The sequence below is a fragment of the Jatropha curcas genome, chromosome 5 (assembly GCF_041381405.1).
Source record: "Jatropha curcas cultivar XTBG-Jc1 chromosome 5, XTBG_Jcur_1.0, whole genome shotgun sequence".
Lineage (NCBI taxonomy): Eukaryota > Viridiplantae > Streptophyta > Magnoliopsida > Malpighiales > Euphorbiaceae > Jatropha > Jatropha curcas.
This window is the reverse complement of record NC_143155.1, coordinates 11,482,148-11,505,455: the sequence shown is the minus strand read 5'-3', so window position 1 is coordinate 11,505,455 and position 23,308 is coordinate 11,482,148. Positions and strand designations below refer to the sequence as shown.

Genomic DNA, 23,308 nt, shown 5'->3' with positions numbered 1-23,308 from the left:
TTTGCCTTTTTTTTTTGTTTTGTTTTTTCCATGGAATATTGACTTAGGTTTCCTGAAGAAGCATCTAAGCCAATCTTTTCTTATCCTTGTGGATTGTGAGATGTTTTCCATTTATAGGTCTTTAAATTTTGTTGTAATTAATATTCTCGTCCCTTTACTCCTATGAAATAACTGAGATGTTTTTAACTTTTGCTTCGATCCTTTCATTTTTACCTGTAAATGAGAGGAGAAAGTGTTTGTTAATTAGGACATGCTTTAAAAAGGTCCCTGTAGTAAATTTGGGTACTCTGGAAGTTATCCTGCATTTATTTTCATTTGCATGAGTTGGGGTTAGAGGGTGGGTATTCGCAAGCCAGTGGCAGTGCAGTGTGAACAAATTGAACTTTTAGGAATACATCGGAAAAAGTTGTATCGAATTGAATCTGCTATGGGACCAAATTGGAAAAGAACTATGTTTTTTCTATTAAAATTGAAATAAAGCTGATTTTTTTTTTGAAAAAAAAAAAAATCAAATCTGAAGTAGTTGGATTGTCGTTTTTACTAATTAAATTTTCTATTGAGTTCATACAATTAAATTAACCAAAAATGATTGAAGTAGATAAAGGAAAGGACTGGAAGTTTGAAGTCAAATCTGATTTGCTCTGCTCTGTCTAAAGCAAGCAAAATGGGATTTATCTCATACCTCCAAAGTCGGAAGCATTTTCTCATCATGAATGCATGTTTTGACAATAGTGTCAATCATTAAAGTTGTTTTTATTATTTCTTTTTTCTGGTACATATCACAAAAGGCCACACCATGCCAATTATTAAAGTGATTATATTTTGTTTTGAGGTATAATCATGAGATTTCGAAAACAAAACTGTCGAGGTAAGGTCAGATCACCCGGAACTAACAAATTAAAGGTAGGGAAATAATGGAAGGAAGAAAATATTTTGTTTTAATTATTTTTCCCTCTTGTATGGGATGGAATAGAATAGATATTTTCTTCTCTCCTTCTAAATAAGAAAAAATCTTTTTAACATTTGCTACTCACTCTACTGATGGGTTTCAATAGAAATAATACGCAGCAGAAAGAGATAATTATAACAAAATAATTATTTTATTAAGAATCCGTTTAAACGATTAAAACAATAAAATTGTTTAGAAGAATACATTTTTATTGATTTTTTAAAACTTCGATCTACGCAGTTAGATTGTAGCAAACTATAAGCTGTCCAAGTGCCCAATCTCTAGTAGTATCCATATGAATAAACAATCGAAAAATTTTAAAATTATTTCAAAGGGTTGAAAGATTAGAGAGTATAATTTTTAAGCTTTATGTTTAGTTTTGTGACTATGAACAACTACGGTCTATTAGATTGTCTCTGAAACCTTAAACCTTATATATGAAAACCTTAGATCATAAATAAATAAATTATAATTATTTATTTAAACCTTTTAAATAAATAAATTATAACTAAAAAATATATATATACCTATTTATTTGTTTAAATAATTTAAATAAATAAACCATAATACATATAGTAATAGAATTTTCAATTTAATCAATTATATTTATTTATTTAACTATTTAAATAAATAAATAATAATTAAAATATTAGGTTTATTTAATTTAAAATTTATCTTAGTAAATTTTAGACATAAATCAATTAAGTTAATATTTAATAATTTAGGTAAAATTATAATTAAATATAAATTACAATTCTGCCCTTAATGTCCCAAACTTATTTGTAATCAAGTCATACTTGATTTGATTTCTGTTTTTACTTTCTCATATCCATTCTTATGCGTGTAACCTTTTAGGTTCCAAATATGTTGGCAATAAATATAAATTAATTTAAATAATTAATATTTGAAGGCCAAGTACATTCTCTAGTAACATATCATGACTATCCAAATATTTGAAAAGTAAAAGTGGTTTGACTTAACCTTTTCGTGCATGATTTATAAGTGTAATTAATATCTCTTCATTATTAATGTTCTAATTTAGTAATTAGGCATGGAGTGTGTCTGCTTTACTAAATCATATTAGTTCTCTTAATCTTAGCTATTGATCAGTTGAATGAAATTTTAAATTTGATTTGCTAATTTTATTCTACCTTGCGCAATGATTTCTTAATCAATACTAATAGAGAACAATTAAAACATTTTTCTTGATTTATCTAGGGCAATGAATCCTCTCTTAATTACATAAATATCTCATACAGTTCCTGTACTATATCCAATTAATCATTGCTTATTATTTATAAATGAATAATGTGAATGAAGTATCAAAACATAATCATCTTCATACAAGATAGCTTAGTAATTTCAAGTTAAAGGATCAGTTACACAATTATCACTTAAGTATTTCATAGATACAAGTAACTCTCCGTATGAAATTTCCATGCAGGTCTACTCAGTGGACTTGTTCAAATAACAAGAACCTACATATTAGTTCTAGATATCACATATATCTCAGCTTACGAGAACAATTGTTTCCCTAAGAAAAGAACATAATATGTACTAGTTTCAACAGCTCTAATTATCGTCTAATAATAAGGGGAACATTGACTAGGAATATTTAGAGACATTGCTTTAATGCAAAATTAAACTCATAATTATAACCATATTATAATTTACTTTGCAAAGCAATATTTTCTCATGGACTTTATCTTTTACTAAGATTCAATAAATAGAATATAAAAGATAAATAGATGTCTTTTATTAATAATAACATATTTATACATGAAATATTATATCCAAAATATAACCAATCAAATTGATTATAGGACATATAACTAACATATACAAGATTAGGAGTGTAAAAGTTAGATCATTGATAAAACCAGAAAGAAAACTAAAATTCTAATTGCTAAAAAATTTATTTATTTATCTTACAATATAAATTTAAATCAATTTTATTGCTTAGGTGAGATTGAGAGAGCAACATTTAGTATTTAAGAGAGTAAAACTGGTATTTGAGAATCAATATTTGAAATTTGGAATATTAGTTTGTAGTATAAACTAAACAAAATTATTGAAGACTTATAAAATTAACTTATTTAACAATAAATAAATAATTATAAAGCTATCTCTGAGATGAGATGGTAAGGATTCCTTCTCCTTCAATTAGAAGTCTCGAGTTAGAGTCTTGAGTATAAAGTCACTTTAAATACTGAGGAAGACATGCTCAATCATTCGTGGGCTTGTTTGGTATGAAAGATTAGTTGAAAAGTGAGTTTCGAATACCAGATAGTTAAACCAAAATAACCAATATAATGTATAAAAGCAAAAAATTTTATTTTAAATGATAGTCTAGTGTAAGTCTCTCAAATTGCAAAGTGTAAAGAGAGTAGCAATTATTTAGCATAATTGTAAGAAGATAAGTTGTTTTATATTTTGAGATAATATCATGTAAGAGGAAAAGAGAAAAGAAAACTAAACTAATATTAATAAATAAAAACTATTTTATTTGGAAATAGGAAAGGAATATTAGGGAAAAGAATTCTAATAATTTTGTCTTCAAATTAGAAGGAAAATAAAAACTATAAAAATAAATTTATAAAGAAAAATTAATTTTATTTTCTTTTATATAAAAAAATAAGTAACATAAGTTTTTTCTGAAAAAAAAATTTAGTTCCTTCTTATTTTTTCTTAAATTTAGTTTCAAAAAATGTCAATATTCAATCAATTGGCTAGTCTTAATTTTTCTTGTTCATGATTTTTTTTAATTCAATAAACTCTCTCTCACGATTAGAGTTACGCTTTAACGAAAATTGATCATTGGAAGAATTGACTTGTAATCTCAACTCTTTACTATTTGCATTTTCCTTCCTCTATTAATTTTATTTTTCTTTTATATAAAAAAATAAGTAACATAAGTTTTTTCTATAAAAAATTTAGTTCCTTCCTAATTTTTCTGATCATTAATAAAAAAAAAAGACACAAAAACAAATTAAATAAAACACTTCATTTTTTCTTAGTAATAAAAAAAATCTTGGTTGATTAGCTAGGTATATGGAGTAGTCTCATATATTGGGAGCTAGTTGCAAGGACATGGGGCACGAGATATGAAAACGTATGTAATACGATAATTTTTAAAAAAGTAGGACATCCACACGCTTAGGACACACTACACTAAATAAGTATAATACATTAATATTTCAAATAAATAATCAATTATTCATAATAAATCATAAACATAAAATAAAAAATACTTAATTTCTTATTTCAATATAATTAGTTAAATTCTCAAAATTATTATCATTATTGAACAATACATTAATAGTGTGTGTGCATTTTGTGATACAGGTCATACTAGGAGCGTCAAAATGGGTAATGACACCCGAACACGATCCGCCTAACACGCGAAATAAATGGGGGAGGGGGGGGAGGGTTTAGGTTAAATGGATTCGTGTAATAAACGAGTCACCCATTTATGACACGAACATAAATATGCCGTGTTGCAGGTTGACACACGGATTAGACGAGTGACCCGTTTATTTAAGAGTAAAGAGGTAATTTTAGTGTTAGATATAAATACTCCAACTAAAACCTATTTAAATGTTATTGTGATATTACTTTTTTATTTTAATAATGAATCTTGAAGAATTTATGCATTTTACGTATGAAAATTTATTTTTAAATATGACTGGAGTTAAATAGGTTAAAATTTAAAAATATTATGAGCAGGTTAAGTGGATTGTATACAGGTCAACACCACCCACTTAACATGTTTATGATATTAAGCGGGTTACAGAAGTCGTATATGGGATAATAAGACTCACTTAACCTGTTTATGATATTAGGTAGATTAAATGTGTTGTGTTCGTTTCACTTGCCTAATTTTCATGTCGTGTTTTAATATAATTATCAAATTAGTCGTGTTCGCGTTGACCATAGTCGTATCGTGTGTTAGGCGAATTGTGTCGAACTTGATACGACAACCCATTTTGCTATTACATACCTTGGTAAAAAGTTTCACAGGATCTTAAAAAGACACATCTTAGCATTGCAACTTTTTTTTACATATTTCAATGAGATAAAATTTTGTAACACATTTCACAATCATTTTATTATACAATTATGTTATTTTTGAATAATGTTATAAAAGATTATTTCATTCTTTAATATTGCTCCGCGCATTGTGCGGATTTTAATACTAATAATTATAAAAGCTGAATAAAATAATCTGTATAGACAAAAAAAAATAAAAAAAGAGGTACAAGGATAAAAAAAAAAAATTACTTTTCATTTTTCAAATAATTATTTACCCCTCCTTTCATATAGGACATAAAAATTTGAAGGCTTACGTTCGGTCTTTCACTTTCAAATAAAATCTTTTCCAATATATTATATATCATATCAACAAATAATTGATGGTCAGGATTCGTTTCCATATATTCAATAGCCATTACAATTTCAAACGACAGTTCATTGATTTTTTTTAAATCATTGGAGGGTCAATATATTCATATAAATGAAAATATCAATCATATTACCGGCAAACAAGCGTTTATTGTTATTAACAAGAAAAAAAATATAACAAATAAAGACATATTTGGCCAACGTGAGCTGTCAAATTTTGGCTATGAAATTTCTCCTTTTGCTCACAAAATGCAGTTGTAATCGTAAACCTTTAACCTTGACCAGTATATTCTCTTCTTCTTGTCAAAACAAAACAAAGTACACTTAAAAATCCAAGTGGCAGTTTTTGAAATCATTCAAAATGAAACTGCTTTAATGTTCAAACTAACACAACATTGAACAATGACATATACACAATTTTGGACTTCTTTGCATTTAATTTTCTTCCCCTTTCTCTCATTTTCCTTTTCATTTTGTTGATTTGTATTCATAAATTGGATTGGTATTTAGTTGGTAGCATATAGAGCCAATTAAGATTATAACTATTAGGATAGAATTGTCTAGATACGGTGCATCCAACATAAATTAAATTAATGAAAATATAATTTTTGGTTGAAACGAGGGTATTTTTTTTATCATACACTAGGAAAAAAAAGAATAAATAAAGCCAATTAAGATTATTTTTTAAAAATATTCTTATTTTCATTAGTTTAGTCTATAAATAGAGCCATTGATTCAGTTTAAATCCGTAACTGTTTATAACAAAAGAAAGAGAAGGTATTACGTGGATTCAGTTCAAACTCAATCTAATAATAAAAATAAACTAAAGTAATTGGTGTATGCAATTAAAAATTGATATTTTTGGGTGTAATTAAGACAAGATACCGGTGGTGGTTAATAGACACCATTTTGGTTAGGCAGGAATTTGAAACATTTATATCAATGGACTTTCTTGGAAAACTACCAAATCAATTTTAGGCTGTATCCTGAAATTCAAACAATATATATTTTTTTAATTTAAATTTAATTTATACTAAAACATAATTCCTATAAAATCACATGAGTAATGACTTCAATGAATTAGGTAGCATTTTTGTCATTTTCTCACATGATGACCCCAGAACTTGCCTATATGGGTTTTTAGCCTGCTAGGGTAGAGCTGTATACAAATGGCATGTGCTGATATACATATATATATATATATATATATATATATATATATATATATATATATATATATATTTTAATTTGCACATCAAAAGTATTTTAAAATCCCTAATATTTGATTGATAAAACAAATACCCAAGTATAAATTGAATAAATTAAAACAAATACCTATATATGTCCGATTGAGTTGGTTTTTTCTATATTCTACTCAATCCTAAAAAGAAATGCATGCGTGTCTATTCAAACATACATAGAGCTCCAATTGACCATGAGAATTCCAAAGTAAAAACAAAAATTAAATTCTAGTATTATATTATGAATAAATTAATAATAAAAAATTTTATAAAAACCCATATGGTAATTAATTTAATTTAAGTAGCCCATTGTCGACCCTCTGGTCAAGCCTATTGATTATTGAATATACAAAATAAAGAAGCTAAAACATGTTGAATTATTCAAAAATCAAACAAAACTTTAATAGTAGTCTATATGTTTAGTCATACATTCACAGCCAATGCCAATACCCATATTAATTTCCTTCCCTCTTCTCACCCCTTTGACCCATATTGGCCGGCTCATGTCTTCACTATACAAAACCTGTATCCACCATCCCCACCATTAAAGAAACAGCAACCTCCTCCACCTCTATCTATCTGACAATTCAAAGACTCACTTTCTTGCTTTTTCCCTTATTTTCTATCTCAGATATTGGTTAACTATTACTTTCTTGAATCTTGATCATGATCTCTACCAACATAATTCTTGCTTTCTTCTCTCTCTTTATCGGATTTCTCTTCTTTCGGTTTTTATCAAAAACATCTTTTCTGCAAATTCTTGTGAAGTATTTACAATCTTTTGAAGACTATTTTCATGTCTATCAATTCTTTACAGTTCCACAGTACAATGAACATTTCCAAGAAAATCTTCTCTACAACAAGGTATCTTCCTACCTAACCTCCTTACCCGCAATTGAAGATTCAGATTTCACTAATCTCTTTTCAGGCTCCAAATCTAATGAGATAATCCTCCGTCTCGACGCTAAACAAGTTATTCAAGATAATTTTCTTAGTGCTAGAGTATGGTGGATTAACCAGAAATCTGAAAATGATGGAAAAAGAACATTTGTGCTGAAACTAAGGAAGAAAGATAAGCGCAGAATTCTACGGCCTTACTTGCAGCATATCCTTTCTCAAGCCGATGAAATTGAACAGCGAAAGAAAGAGATTAAATTGTATATGAATGTAGAGAATGAGCCTCAAGAAAATGGACGGTGGATGTCTGTTCCTTTTACACATCCGTCCACCATGGATACGGTGGTTATGGAAGCTGACTTAAAAAATAAAGTCAAAACTGATCTTGAATCTTTCTTGAAGTCCAAACAGTATTATCATAGGCTTGGGCGTGTTTGGAAACGGAGCTATCTTCTTTATGGACCTTCCGGCACCGGTAAATCAAGTTTTATAGCTGCAATGGCTAAGTTTCTCAATTATGATGTGTATGATATTGACATTTCAAAGGTTTGTGATGATTCTGAATTGAAAATGCTTTTATTGCAAACGACAAGTCGTTCAATGATTGTTATAGAGGATCTTGACAGATTCTTGATGGAGAAATCAAAAGCAGCCGTAAGCTTATCTGGGCTGTTGAATTTTATGGATGGGATTATTTCTTGTTGTGGAGAAGAAAGAGTTATGGTTTTTACTATGAATAGTAAAGATCAAGTTGTAGAACAAGCAATAATGAGGCCAGGAAGGATTGATGTTCATGTAAATTTCCCTTTATGTGATTTCTCTGCATTTAAGAGTTTGGCTAACAATTACTTGGGAGTTAAGGAACATAAGCTTTTCCCTCAGGTGGAAGAAATTTTCCATTCTGGAGGAGTAAGTGTAAGCGCAGCAGAAATTGGGGAAATTATGATTTCTAACAGGAATTCGCCGAGTCGAGCTCTGAAATCGGTCATTTCAGCTCTGCAAACGAATAATAATAGGAGGTTGAGTGAGAGTAGATCGGTCCGGTCCGGCGATGAAACAGGGGAACAGCCTGAAGGAGGTGTGTATTGCAGAGAAAGTGTGCATACAGTAAGAGAGTTCAGAAAACTGTATGGACTGTTGAAAATGGGAAGTAGAAGAAAGGAAGAGCCAATAGAGTTGGGCTCAGTAGATAAGGAAGGATCTAGGCATGGAGCTTAATTAAAGTCCAAAGCAACTTACTATTTTTTTTCATATCAAATGTTCAATTAGTTAGGACATAGAATTTTGCAACTTTGACATTTCTTTGTGTAAAAATATATCACTGCAATTTGTTATGTTAGTTAATTTTAATGTAACATCAAAACAAACTATAATACAGTTAGATTTTTCTTTTTTCTCCTTTTTCTTTTCTTTTTTAAAATGTAATTCCTCCATGTATTTCTTTATTAATTCCCTTTTTTTAAACTCTAAAAATGGATGTGCCATTTAACCCTCGCCGTAAGATGTACTTGTCACTCTAAGTATAGAAGATAAAATCAACAACTACTATGTCATTTTTGTCTACATTAAGGGTTTCATTAGTTTAACATTGGTACTACCTTATAGTTAATAATGGTTATTGATGTTAATAACTACTGAGTGATAGATGTTAAATAATGAATGTTAGCATTTTGTAAAATTTTTATAATTTATTGTGATGTAAAATGTTTTCATATCGTATATCAAATATATATGTGTATTTTTTTTATTTTGAAGATATATATACTTTTTATGTATTAGTTAATTTTTTATAAATAAAAAATTAATGGTCATATAAGGTGATATACATAAATAATATTAATTAATAAATAAAAATATATTTATTTCTTATATAAATAGAAAATGTTAATTAATTTTATAATATTTAATGTTTATATATTGTCTTTAATTAATATAAATAAAATGATCATATAATATATTAATTTGAAAAAAAAAACTTTAGTAGTCATTATTTTTATAAGGTTAATCAAGTACAACTATATATAACTATAAATATCACGTAGCAACTAATAGTAAAAATCACCTAGAATGTAGTTGATGAAAATAATAGTTGATTAAGACTTTTGTCAGTTATCTACTACAGATTAAAATCTTTACCAAATACTTTGAATTTAGTTGTTGGGTGTAAATTCTCTATATTTGTTCTAAAAAGATAATGCATCTTTCTATTTTAGTCTGTCTCAAAATATAGTAGTCCATTTCCTTTTTTTTTTTATATTATAATTAATCTTTAAATTATCTATCATGCCCTTATTAAGTTTTACTCCATCCGTCTCAACAAAATAATTCAACTTCTATTTTCACACATATTAAAAAAATAATAATTACTATGATTAAAGGACAATTTTGTTCATATAACTTTCCTATTATGCCCATCTTAAATACTCCCTATGTTCTCTTTATCTAGAGAAACTTTCTAATTTGGGCGTTTCATTTATATAGAGAGCTTTACTCAAAATGGAAACTTTGGAGAGGATGTCTGATGAAAAAGTCCAAAATGCCCTCATATTAGTTTTGTAATACGCGTGCAGATTGTGGTTTGAATGAGAAAAGTGGCAAACAAAAGGAAAGACATTTAATGCATTAAGTTTTCAAAGTCTGACTGGATGACTATTTTTCAATATGTATTTTAACAGTGTGCTCGACTTTTGGATGCGAGCACACACATGAGTGACAATTTGTGTAATTATTCAAAATATGGACACACAATTGAGGTATAGTGTATCCACCTTTTATCATTTTGTGAACACATGTAATAGATGCACTCAATTCAGGCCCTAGAGAATGAATTGTCATTTATCATTCTTTGCACACATGAAATAGATGCGCCCAATTCATGCGCCAGAGAATGAATTGTCATGTGACGTCTAAGTGAGATTTCTGTTATCCTATATGCTGGAATTTGAACTCTTTTTCTTTTCCTCTTCCATACACCTTCATGCGAGAAATATTATTCTTTGGATGGATATTGGCATTTTGCCAAATCTTATAAATTGACCTTAAAGATATGTTAAATGTGGCTGCAACTTTTTTTTATAACTATGCATATTTAGGTTACCATGTTGCAACTCAAAAAAAAGCATGGTGCTTATAGAATTCTTTATATGATTTGATATATTTTTTCTTTTTTTCTCATTGCCTGCAACAACATTTTTGATGACTCATTTCAGGAACCATCATAATGCATTCTTCTGCATCAAGTAAGGAGTTTAAATATGACAGATGAAAAGTTGCCTGTATATTGTGAGAATGTGTGGGCGAATTTGTTGGAACTTCATTGAGATAAAATGAAAATGAATTATTCATGATGCTAGAAAAATATTATTCTCCTCTTTTTGTTGCCCTTAGATGTGTGGATGAATTTGTTGGAACTTCATTGGGATAAAATGAAAATGATTATTCATGATGCTAGAAAAATATTGTTCTCCTCTTTCTGTTGCCCTTAGTTTAAAAAACTTATTAATGTAATTACATGTTCATGTTCTGTTCCAAATTTGTATAAGTGCATATTGTTGAAGTTGATTCTAAAACTAAGAGTATAAAAAATTTTGGCTTTCCACATTTTCATTATATTTGAGAGCATTTGATTGAAATTGCTCAAAAGTTTCGAAAATGAGAGAATTCAAAATTTTAAATATGGAATTTTAATTTGGAAAAATTTGAAAATGGATAATTTAATGCCATTAGCTCACAATACCCTCTATTTTTGGCTAAAATCTTGTAATTAATGATCCTTTGGGAGTCTATCTGCATGAGTTGGCTATCCATCAAATAAAGAGCCCATTTAATGTTGTTTAAGGGTAAAATAGGTATATTTTGAGAAAACTATTCAATTAAACCACCTTCTTAATCTCTGTGCAAATTCAGTTATCTTTATAATGGAATAACACGTAAGAATTAATGAAGGTTATTGAAAATACGATTAAATTTAATAAGGATATAGTAGACAATTAATGATGAACTATAAAGTAAAAAGAAAAGTGGACTATATTTTGGGACAAACCAAAAAAGAAAGACGAACTATCTTTTTGGGACGAAGGGAGTGTCTTATGTTCAATAATCTTCATTAATTCATTACTTTTTCCAAGTTAGTGTTTCTTTTAATTCATATGTTATTTAATAAGTAGTTTTATTCTTCTATTTTTTTCCTCTTGAATTTTAAAAAGTAATCAATGTTAGTCGCTCTCATTAATTGTAATTTATATTCCTATTTTATATTATCAATATGGTTTTTTATTAATTTAATATAAAAATTACTCATGTGTTATTTAAAGTGGTATAATAGAAAAATTGACGCGGAATCCTATGAAAATTAATTCCAAAAACTCTATGATAAGATTGGAATAGTTTCAAAGATCAAACTAAACTCCCCCTCTATGGCACCCAAAGCTTAAGGAAGTAATAACACCAATAATAGAGTAAAAGAATAAGATAAATGCCACAAATAAATTGATAAGTTTACCTTGATTCTTGATGCAATTAGAGGAAAGCAATCTCACAATCACTCTAATCAAAAGAACACGCCAAAGCATGAACAAGCTGTAGATTTATTAATTCATTGAATCTGCTTTGTTTAACAACATAACAAACCTATTTATACAAAATCTAAAAGGTCCTGATCCTTAAAGGATTTAGAATAATTAATCTAAATCAACTAAGGATAAGGATTTAACTAATCTAAACCAGCTAAGGATAAGGACTAATTAATCCAATCCAACTAAGGATAAGGAATAACTAATCCAAACAAACTAAGAATAAAGAATAATTAATCCAAACCAACTAAGGATAAAGAATAACTAATCCAAACAAACTAAGGATAAGGAATAATTAATCCAAACCAACTAAGGATAAAAATAAAAGAGTGGCCCAACCCATTAACAACATTATAACTCAAAACTAACACAAACGGGCTAACTTATTACGCCAAAGTTAGGCTCTAGTACGGCCAGGGCGTGCTACATCATCAACATATGGCTCCAACAATGTAAGAAGCCTAGGTGTGCCTTCAAGTTCCAAACAACACTTGGTGAAAGCAAGATCATGAAGCGCTTGTGTAACTTGGTCTTGAACATATAAGGACATGGCTGTCCCATATCTCTTTGTATGACTTCTTGTAATTGGTCCACTAGGAAGCAGCAACAGATCTCCTTTGTTGTTCTCCATGCTTTCTTGAGCTCTATGGTTGAGTGGTAGCGAATCCGTATCAAAAATCATGGTGACAAAATTGTCCACTAACCATAATAATTTTATTTCTTAATGTGTGAAAAAAAAAAGTGGATTAACTTTTGAGGACGAAGAGAGTACTAACTAAATCAAATGCCTTTTAGGCTAAATTAAGAGGCCACGAGAACCAAAGCCTTCAACATGTCATTTAATGTTTTTTTTCTATTTGTTGAAAATATGCATATATTTTTGCTTAAAGAAAGTACTCCCTATGTTCTCTTACGTTAGAGAAAATAGAAAAGCTTTGGGATTAAAAAAATAGTTAAATTTTACCTATTTTTACCTATAATACCCCTAATCAACTTTAAATACATAATTAATAGTGAGAAAGCCAACTCAATAATAAAGTATTCTAAGGGGGCATTTATTAGTAAAAATCTTTAACAATTTGTAAGAGCCTCCTCAACTTCAAATTGGAATATTTTAGTAGATTTACATCGTTTTCGAAAATAGGGCACTAGTAAGAAGGACATTACCTTCGGACATCACTGGATATGAGAACATAAAATTTATGCACATATTAGTAAGTGTTAATATCAGCATAAGATAATTTTTTAAAAGTAGGGTGTAATAGTATAAGCCCGTGACTATTTTATGCTAACCTCCGAAGAAAAATACCCGTGCTTAGTCATATTTGTGCTTCATGTGTAAATTAGTGTACACTCTTTGGAATTGAGTACATACTTAGTCAACAAAGCATTACAATGAAGTTTGTTAAAAAAAAAAAAAATTTAAATTTGTAGCTAAATTAAAAGCATAATATGGATGTGAAGACTTTTTTATAAGTATAGCGCAACAATTAAAATTTGTTGCCATATTATGAAACCTAGCCAGTGTATATAATCTTATTCTTGCTTAGATCTATAAAGTTGAGCACATTTCTACCAAATCGCTCATAAATATAGTCGTTATTTATGTTTTAGAAACATAAGATCGTTAATTATCTAACTCATCTTTTGTCTACCATTAAGTCTTGATTATGGTTGATGTATTTAACAAGATGAAGATTATCTTGTTATTATCATTAGTTAATGCTATAAGTGTGAGTTTCATATTTCTAAAATACGCATTCTGCTCTACTCTGTTAAATAATAATACGGGTTTCGTCATGGTACTTACCTAACAATTATTAGTAAAAAGCATATTTTAAACAAGTTCAGATTTGAAAAATTTAAGAGTACATTAACTAGATTTGACACGAGTATCGATAGTAATTAAATTAAAATTTTAAATGAGTTTGGACATATGTATTTAAATAAATATTTAAATGAGTTTGAAATCAGTATAATAATAAAATTTTAAATGAATATATGTATGAGTAATTTAAAATTTATGGATACCTGATGAAAAGTAAGAGGAAGTAACGTGTGATCAAGGAAAGGAAACTACACGCGAGAAAGCTATAAAAGTATAGCTGCAGAATTAGATATACTTTATATTGTCTCCATCATTCTAAGTATGTTAATATTTAAATAAAATAAGTTTTTATTAATCTATTTCTCTCCAATTATTATAACAAGTGATCTAAATTTATTTAGTGTAAAAGCATCGAAAGTTAACACTTCTTTTATTAGACTTAGAGAAGTAACCTTTTCCTTTTTTTTTTTTTTTTTGGAGTGTTGGAAAAAGGGGATTCGAACATCGATATATTTGTTAAGTCACATGTGCAATAACCACTAGATTATGTCTTGACGTGCATTTGATATTTTCTTTTAAGTTACTTTAAAAAAGCAATTTCTTTATTTTATTTCTTTCCATCGCAAATAAATAATTAAGGTAAAAACTTATCTTTTACACTAAATCACCGTCACATGTTTTGATAATTTTCCTTCTTTTGTTTACTAATTCTTGTAATTTAAAATAAATTGCAAATTCATATTTTTCTTATTTATTTGGAAGAGAATATTTGAGTGAGGATTAATGACTTAATAGTGAAATATTAATACAACTTGACATGTACATGTATATATATATATTGATACGTAATTTACATTTTTCACAACTTATTCATTATAAAGTTTTTATACTTGCTTATCACTCAAATATTTGCTAATACATTAGTAATTCTTTATGTTCATTAACAGGTGAAAAAAAAATATTTGTTACCATCTCATTAGAAAAGAATTTGATATTGCTAAGACGTTAAGATTTCATTTATTTTTATAGCAATGAGCATGGATAGAGCTAGTATAATTATTTTAGAAGAGTCAAATGAAATATTTTTAAACTTTTAAGAGGTCAAATGTAATTTTTCTATATTTCGAAGGATTAAAATATAATTTTTATAAAAAACTTTTAAAATTTTTTTTTAGCTTCGCCCGTGTCAATGAGTAATAGTAGATATTTTTTAAATTAATTTTAATAATTGTGATTTTTGAAATCTATCTATATATATGATTTATTAGTTAATAATTTTAATAATTGTGGAAGGGTGATTTGATCATGCATAAATTATTATATTATTTATGCACTCACAATTAGAACATGTATTTTAAATTGTTCCAATTTAATGAATAAAATATTATTTTTATTGGATCTGTACTCTTTCTCATGGTGAGATTAACCAAAAACTCACATTTTAACACACCCTAACTAAAATAGGTTAGGAATTTAAATTCATAAAAGCCAAGTAAAATAATAAATTTTAGTTAGTTATAAGCATAGAATATTAGTTTTAAGTTTTTGTTTTGCCATTTTTTAAGCATGAAATTTTAGTTAGGTTTATTGAAATTATACTTAAATTAGTGCTTTTATAAAAATAGGTTATATTCATTACTGCGCAATTTTATTTTTAGGGAATCATTACTTGTTGTTAATATTATATAAATAAATATAAAATATTTTATTTTTAAGATGATTATATTATTTTTTATTTTAAATATTTATATAAATAAACATAATTATTCATTTATTTATAAGCACTAATGGTGGTGAAGGATTTTGATATAGGGGAGAACATTAAATTTGAATACAATTTGAAATTAAAGTGCTACTGTAACTAAAATTTAATTTCAAGATATTGGGAAAAGAAAGTTAGAATCAGGATACAATTAAAACTACCTACAAAGTTTAAAATTTTTTTAATGATTTAGTCGGGTTTCATTTTTTAAGCTTTATGTATAGTTTATTTAGCTTTGGTCGCCATTTAATTTTAAAAAAAAAAAATACTAAAATTGTTTTCTGTTCTCTATGTATATACGTTCACAGTTAGGCATAATTGACTTGGCATTTTTTTGGGTTAAATAATAGAGGTTTAATGTATTAAAATATCTTAAACTTTACATTCTTTCATGATTGCACTTTATTTTGATATATTTATCAATTTTACTTAAATTTTGACCTTTTATTTTACTAGTCGTTTTATGACATGCGTTGCGCGTTAATTTTGCTCATTATATATTCATTCTTTATACTTGTTTAATTTTTTATTAATTTAATATTAAAGTATAATTTCTTAATAGCGATTGATTTATATTGCACCTTATATACACATGAATTTTTTTTTATTACATGTCTTGCAATGTAACATTTTTTTTTTTTTTTTTGAGAAGTAAAATTAGATGTATTAAGGACTAGAGACTATATCAAAAATTACAAGAGGATCGATGGAAGGCGGAACCTCCTCAACTTGAATCTGTTCCAAAGAAAAAACATAAGCTAGCTTACTCAAAGCATGAGCCACAATATTGAGTTCTCGTTTAACATGAGAATTAGAAAAAGAAAGAAAATTTCTGAAAATAGAATCAAGCTTAATTAAACTTGTACCATACTTAGAATCAAGGAAGGATTTGCAATGAAGGTGCTGAATCATGAGCAAAGAATCGGACTCCAGAATTATTTGAGCAAAGCCCATCTCCAATGCCTTCAACAACCCAAACTGAGCTATTGCAACCTCAGCGAGCCCTGCAGAGACAAAAAAAGGACTGAGTCGACAACCAGCTCCCATTACCTCCCCCTTATCATTCCTAATCACAAATCCCCACCCACATCCCAACGTGCTAGATAGTGAGGCATATGAGTTCAACTTGACAACGCCAGAAGGAGGAGGCATCCAATTGATGCTGACGGAGCTGGATTGACAGCAGGATTACTAGCAGGCAATAACTGATATTCAAACTGGAAATCAAAAACCATAGATAGTCCCATTTGCACTACTTGCAGAAAAAGCCTCTTCTGCTAGAACTTGAGCAAATTTTGAGCCTTCTAGATAGCCCAAGCAATGACTGTAAATATCTAGAGTTGGGCATCTTCAAAGCTTGGAAGAATAATTGAAAACCAATCATAAAAAGAATCAGCAATAAAAAGGCTAGTGTTAAGCCTAAGAGGGCTAAGTTTCCACACTTGCATCGCCAAAGGACATTGTTTTAACACATGCATGATAATTTCACCATTATCTCTACACAACTCACAAATACAATCAATAGCAATCCCATGTCGTAGCAAGAATAACGAAACAGGCAACAAATTCTTAAGAGCTCTGAAAAGGAAATGCTTTAATTTTGGTTGAAGATGGAGATGCCAAACTTTCTTCCAAAGCGTTGTATTGGCACCTTGCAATCCAGAAGGACAGGTCCGGGAAATTAAAGCAGAGAAAGCCATATGATATCCACTTTTAACAGTGTACATCACATTCTTAGTGTAATTCCAAATGAGACAATCGCCACCAAGCTGACAACTAAGAGGAATGGCTTTGATCAAATTAGCCTCAGCAGCAAGAAAAATATCATCAATCAACTCATTATTCCAGAGAAATAAATATTCATCAATCGATTCACTCACTTGAGCATTAGCAACAAGATGAGACATAAGTGAGCAAACTCGAAAATCGTTATTCCTAGATATCTACCTATCACGCCAAATCTCTATCCGCTCCCCATTTCGACCAACTAACGAGATCCTTGCTACATCAACCACCTAGACACCATTAAGCTTCGCCATGCATAACTTGGCCCAAAACCCATCAATGCTTATAAGAAGGAAGACCGAGGGTGATATCTTGCTTTAAGGCACCTGGATAAGGGAGACTCTAGATTCTTAATCAAGCGCCAACATTATTTAGCTAAAAGGGTAAGATTGAAAGCATGGGTACCCTGAAATCCAACACCCCCAATTTGTTTTTTTGCACATAATTTTTGCCAAGAGCACCAGTGAATCTTCTTTTCCTCCCGTTGTTGCCTCCATAAAAAATTTACAATAAGAGAATGAAATTTATTACATATTTCCACTGGAAGGAGAAAGCAACTCATAGTGTAAGTGGGAATTGCCTGCGCTACAGATTTAATCAGAACCTCCTTTCCACCTTTCGACAACTTTCTTTCCTTCCAACCTTTAAGTTTATGGCTCACCCTATCAGATACTCTAGAAAACAATATTTTTGCTCCGACCAATTACCGCGAGAAGACCAAGATATTTCAAATGCTATTGAATACCACGGACTCCTAAGTATTGGATAACTTCAGTGCAGCGAGCAGGGCATGTCTTCATACTGAAGGAAATCTCAGACTTCTCAAAATTAATTTTTTGACCCGAGGCTCGTTCGTAATCTTGTAGAATTTTTTGAACCGTTGCTGCATCCTGGACTGTAGCTCCACTAAAAATCAAATTGTCATCTGCAAAAAATAGATGGGAGATAACTGGTGCCCTTCGACAAATTTTAATACCATGCAGCTTGCCCTCCCCCTCTGCCTTAGCAATTAAAACCTGAAAAAACTTCAGCACAAAAAAGAAACAAATAGGGTAACCTTGAGGGAGACCACACTGGGGAAAAAGTATGTCCTTAGGCTCACCATTAATTAACAAAGAATATGAAACAGTTGTTACACATCTCATAATCCGATCCACCCAAACAGAATTAAACCCCATTCGAAGCATCACTCCCCTAAAAAAAAAATCACTCCACTCTATCATAGGCCTTACTGATATCAAGTTTAAGTGCAAACTGACCCTGACCTCGACCCCTAGACTTAATTTTCATACGGTGGAAAAGTTCAAAAGCAACTAAGGCATTATCAATAATGATCTAACCTGGAATAAATGCAGACTGACTAGGACTAATAATATGAGGAAGCAAAGTTTTAAGCCTATTAGCAATTGCCTTAGTAACTAGTTTGAAAATTACATTACAAAGACTAATAGGCTTAAAATCTTTAGTAAATTCATGATTTTTAATTTTAGGAATTAGAGCAATATAAGTATGATTTATGGACTCAGGGGAGACATTGTTATTAAGAATTCTAAGAACTTTAATTTCAACATCAAACTCAACAGTACTCCAGAAGGATTAAAAAAGGAGGGGGGAAATACCATTAGGACCATGAGATTTGGACGGGTGCATTTGTTTAAGAGCATACCCAATTTCCTCAAGAGTGAAGGGTTCCAGCAATTGATTATTCGTCTCGTCTGAGACACGTCTATCAAAACTGTTTAGTACATCTCGGTAATCAGGTGATTCTACAGAAGAGAAAAGCTGCACAAAATACTCGATCATAACCCTAGCAATATCCACCTCCTCATCAAAAACTCATCCACCTTCGTCCTTTATTTTTTCAATAGCATTTCTTTTTTTATGAAAATTAGCCTTAGAATGAAAGAAGGCAGTATTCATATCACCCTCTTGCAACCACTAAACACAAGACCGTTCGGACCACATACTCTCCTCCCTAGCCAAAACCTCATTCATTGCGCTTCAATATCCCTTTGTTTACTAATATTTTCATAAGATTGGACACTTTCCTACAGAAGTTTAAGCTGCGGCCGGAAGTCCTTTAGAGAATTATTGACATGGCCGAACTCAACTCTATCCCAAAGCTTTCGGTCTTTCCACATTTGACCAACCTATCCTCAATATCCAAACCTGCCAAATTTGAATTAACCCATGACTTCTTAACAATTGGTCGGCACAAATCATTCCGGAGCCACATGTGCTTGAGCCAAAATGGCCTCTTTTTCCTCCTTCGAACTCGAGATGACTATATGCAAATTGAAGAGGACAATGATCAGATTTCTGCTTAATAAGATGATCCACTTTATAAGCCGGGAATAATGTAATCCATTCAGCTATGCCCACAAAATGATCCAGCCTCTCTTGAATGTTACCTGCACTTGACTGCCCATTGCTCTATGTGAATTGCAAATCTAAATATCCTACATCCACCAACCTGTAATTATTCAAAACATCATGAAACACATCAAGGTGCTGCTGACTTTTAGGATGACCACAACTCTTTTCAAAACTATATAATATTTCATTAATGTCACTACCAACAACCTAAGGCAGAGAAGATTGAGAATACAAATGATTTAGTAAAGACCAGAACAAGTGCTGTAAATTTTCCTCCGACCTCCCATAAAAACCAGTAAAGCGCCACCTTTAATCTATAATCATATCAATGTGGAGAGCAAAAAAAGAAATCAAAGTAATATCAATAGAATGATGCCACAATAAACACAAGTCTCCCTTTCTACCAAAATCTTTCTCACAATCCCCCGAGATACCATTAGAAAAACCACACTTTTCCTGAACACGGACCATTTCAGAAGACAATAATTTGGTTTCCATTAAGAAAACAAAAGTGACATCTTCAAGCTTCAGAAGCTTTTTTAGAGACCGAACTGCATAAGGGTTCCCAAGCCCCCTATAGTTCCAAACTAAGGCACTTATTACGCTAGCGGGACTGCTCAATGGTCTTTGTCGAATCAAAAGAACAAGGACTAACAACAAACATACCTTTTTTAGGCCTTTTGAGAACAATCTCCTCTATACCCATACATACAAAATCAATAGCAGCACCAAATTTTTGCTTATCGTGACTCAGACCAGTACCCAAAACAGCTACTCATGCATTCCTGGCCTGTCATTTCCATGATTTTTTTGGCATGGCAGGGTCATTAGGTGGGGCAGCAAAAGTAGCTAGATTGATGGGCTCACAACTAGATGGAACGAAAGGAACTTTCGAGGGGAGGATTAGTAGGACTAAGGCTGACATAGTTATTTCTATATCAGTTTGTGGAGAACTGTTTGGGGATTGTGGTTGGTCACATAAGGGTGTAGGGGGTTGGACAGGGTAAGCAGGAATCGGGATGGCAGGTGGGGCAGAAGAAGGTGATACGAATCCACCATCACTCATCCATGGAGTCCAAGGGAACAAGAAGAACAACATGGAAAATCCATTAGTGCTTCCTAGTGGACCAATTACAAGAAGTCATACAAAGAGATATGGGGTAGCCATATCCTTGTATGTTCAAGACCAAGTTACACAAAAGCTTCATGATCTTGCTTTCAACAAGTGTTGTGTGGAACTTGAAGGCACACCTAGGCTTCTTACATTATTGGAGGCATATGTTGATGGTGTAGCACGCCTTGGCCGTACTAAAGCCTAACTTTAGCGTAATAAGTTAGCCCATTTTTATCAGTTTTGAGTTGTAATGTTGTTAATGGGTTGGACCACCAATAAATTGGGCCACCCTTTTATTTTTAACCTTAGTTGGTTTGGATTAATTATTCCTTATCCTTAGTTGGTTTGGATTAATTATTCCTTATCCATAGTTTGTTTGGATTAGTTATTCCTTATCCTTAGTTGGTTTGGATTAATTATTCCTTATCCTTAGTTAGTTTGGATTAATTATTCCTTATCCTTAGTTGGTTTGGATTAATTATCCTTATCTTTAGTTTATTTGGATTAGTTATTCCTTATCCTTAGTTGGATTGGATTAATTAGTCCTTATCCTTAGTTGGTTTAGATTAGTTAATCCTTATCCTTATCCTTAGTTGGATTAGTTATTCTAAATCCTTTAAGGATCAGGTTTTTAGATTTTTGTATAAATAGCTTTGTGATGTTGTTAAACAAATCATTCAATGAATTGACAAAGATACAGCTTGTTCATGCTTTGGCGTGTACTTTTGCTTAGAGAGATTGTGAGATTTCATTCCTCTAATTGGATCAAGAATCAAGGTAAACTTATCAATTTATTTGTGGCGTTTATCTTATTCTTTTACTCTATTATTGGTGTTCTTGCTTCTTTAAGCTTTGGGTGCCATAGAGGGGAGTTTAGTTTGATCTTTGATCTATTTCAAATCTTGTCATAGAGTTGGAATTAATGTCCATAGGGTTCCGCGTCAGTTTGGTATCAGAGCCAAAGATTAAGGTATATTCTTATTTATCTTAGTTCTAGGATTTTTGATTTTGTTTTCTTAAATTCTTGCGTTTGTCTTATTGTTTTGCTTAGTTTTAATACTGAATTTTGCATTAATTGTGTCTTCTTGATTCGTTCTTGTTTGTTCAAAAAAAAAAAAAAGGAAAAAAAAATCGTCCACCATTGAAGTTTGAATTGTGTTGTGTGGAATTTGATCATAATTCATAGGGATTTGATCCTAATTCATAGGGATTTGATCCTTATTCATAGAGATTTTGACCTTATTTTGTGGAGATCAAGCTTATCCACTATAATCCTTTGATAAAACCTAATCTTAACTACTTTGTGGATAAGGAAACAAAATTATTTATCCATATCTTTTTGAGATTAAGCTTATCCACTACAATCCTTGTATAAATCTAATCCTACCTAAATTGGGCTACATTGGTGGGATAAGGGAGAATACAAGTCAGCACGCCCGTGCTTCACAACAAGCACGCCCGTGCTAGGCTCTGACTCTCATTGTTGGACCAAGCTGTCCAAGCACGCCGGTGCTTTCTATTTAGCACGCCCGTGCTAGGCTCTGACCTTATAAAAAAAATTTTTTTTTTTGAATTTTTGGATTTTTCTTTGATTGCTTGCTTTGCTTGGGCAGAATTAATTAGGTCCATATTTGGTTTGCTTTGTAGTAAACTAAACTCATACATTATATCCAGAAAATTGTCTTTTAAAATCTATTTTCTTTATTCTTTGATTGTGCTTTCTTTGCTTCTATTACATTATTAGGGTGTGTTTATTTGTTTACTACACTCTAAATTAATATAATCAAGTAGTACATAGTCTTGTCCTTGTGCTACCATCCATTCTCATTTTGAGTCTTCTTTCTAGAATTTGCACTTGTTTTTCATTGCTAAGGTTTATTCCTTGTTTCTAAACGTGCTTTTGAGTTGGTCGGTTGACCTAAGATTCTGAAGTACAATTGGAGGAATTGCAAGGAGTGGTTAAAGAGTGTAAACACGTGAGGGAGTGCTTTACTATTAACTCAACTCTTTTCGTGTTTTTCTATTTGAAGTACTACCCATGAGTACAGGCAAATCTGGAGATGGTAATGGGGATGGAAATCAAATTATAGATCCTCAACTGAAACTTTTCATGGAATCAATCCAAGGATAGTTTAGAACCTACAACAATTTCCTTCAAGACATGAGGGAGGAATTGCAAGAGATAATGCTTCATAAAGCTCTAATACAACAAGAGCCCGTCCACAAACTAGATTTCAAACCCATGATGATGAGGAGACTGAAGACACTAATTTTAATAAAGTTGATGGGGACTTGGGATCAATTAAAATGAGGATTCCAGAATTCAAAGGTAATAACAATGCTGAAGAATACTTTGAATGGGAGAGAAAGGTACAACAAATCTT

The 23,308-nt window shown here is 30.5% G+C and overlaps 2 protein-coding genes across 2 annotated transcripts; one reads left to right on the top strand and one right to left on the bottom strand.

The window, feature by feature from the left end:
* Positions 1 to 6,892: 6,892 nt before the first annotated feature.
* LOC105641201 (AAA-ATPase At2g46620) lies at positions 6,893 to 8,886 on the top strand. Its single transcript, XM_012225691.4, has one exon. The coding sequence runs from the start codon at positions 7,258 to 7,260 to the stop codon at positions 8,704 to 8,706; it is 1,449 nt and encodes a 482-aa protein (XP_012081081.1). The 5' UTR covers positions 6,893 to 7,257; the 3' UTR covers positions 8,707 to 8,886.
* A 7,429-nt stretch (positions 8,887 to 16,315) lies between these two features.
* LOC149496222 (uncharacterized) lies at positions 16,316 to 17,556 on the bottom strand. The gene is made up of 2 exons (XM_089721299.1): positions 17,027 to 17,556; positions 16,316 to 16,820 (listed from the first exon to the last, which is right to left on the bottom strand). The coding sequence occupies exons 1-2, from the start codon at positions 17,554 to 17,556 to the stop codon at positions 16,316 to 16,318; spliced, it is 1,035 nt and encodes a 344-aa protein (XP_089577425.1).
* Positions 17,557 to 23,308: the final 5,752 nt, after the last annotated feature.

What these genes read in the sequence shown, in the direction of transcription:
- LOC105641201 (XM_012225691.4), top strand. Translation starts at nt 7,258, where the DNA reads ATGATCTCTACCAACATAATTCTTGCTTTCTTCTCTCTCTTTATCGGA.
- LOC149496222 (XM_089721299.1), bottom strand. Translation starts at nt 17,556, where the DNA reads ATGTCTCATCTTGTTGCTAATGCTCAAGTGAGTGAATCGATTGATGAA. An exon ending in GCTGATTCTTTTTATGATTG is followed by an intron (nt 16,821 to 17,026) that starts GTTTTCAATTAT and finishes CTGTCAATCCAG; the next exon opens with CTCCGTCAGCATCAATTGGA.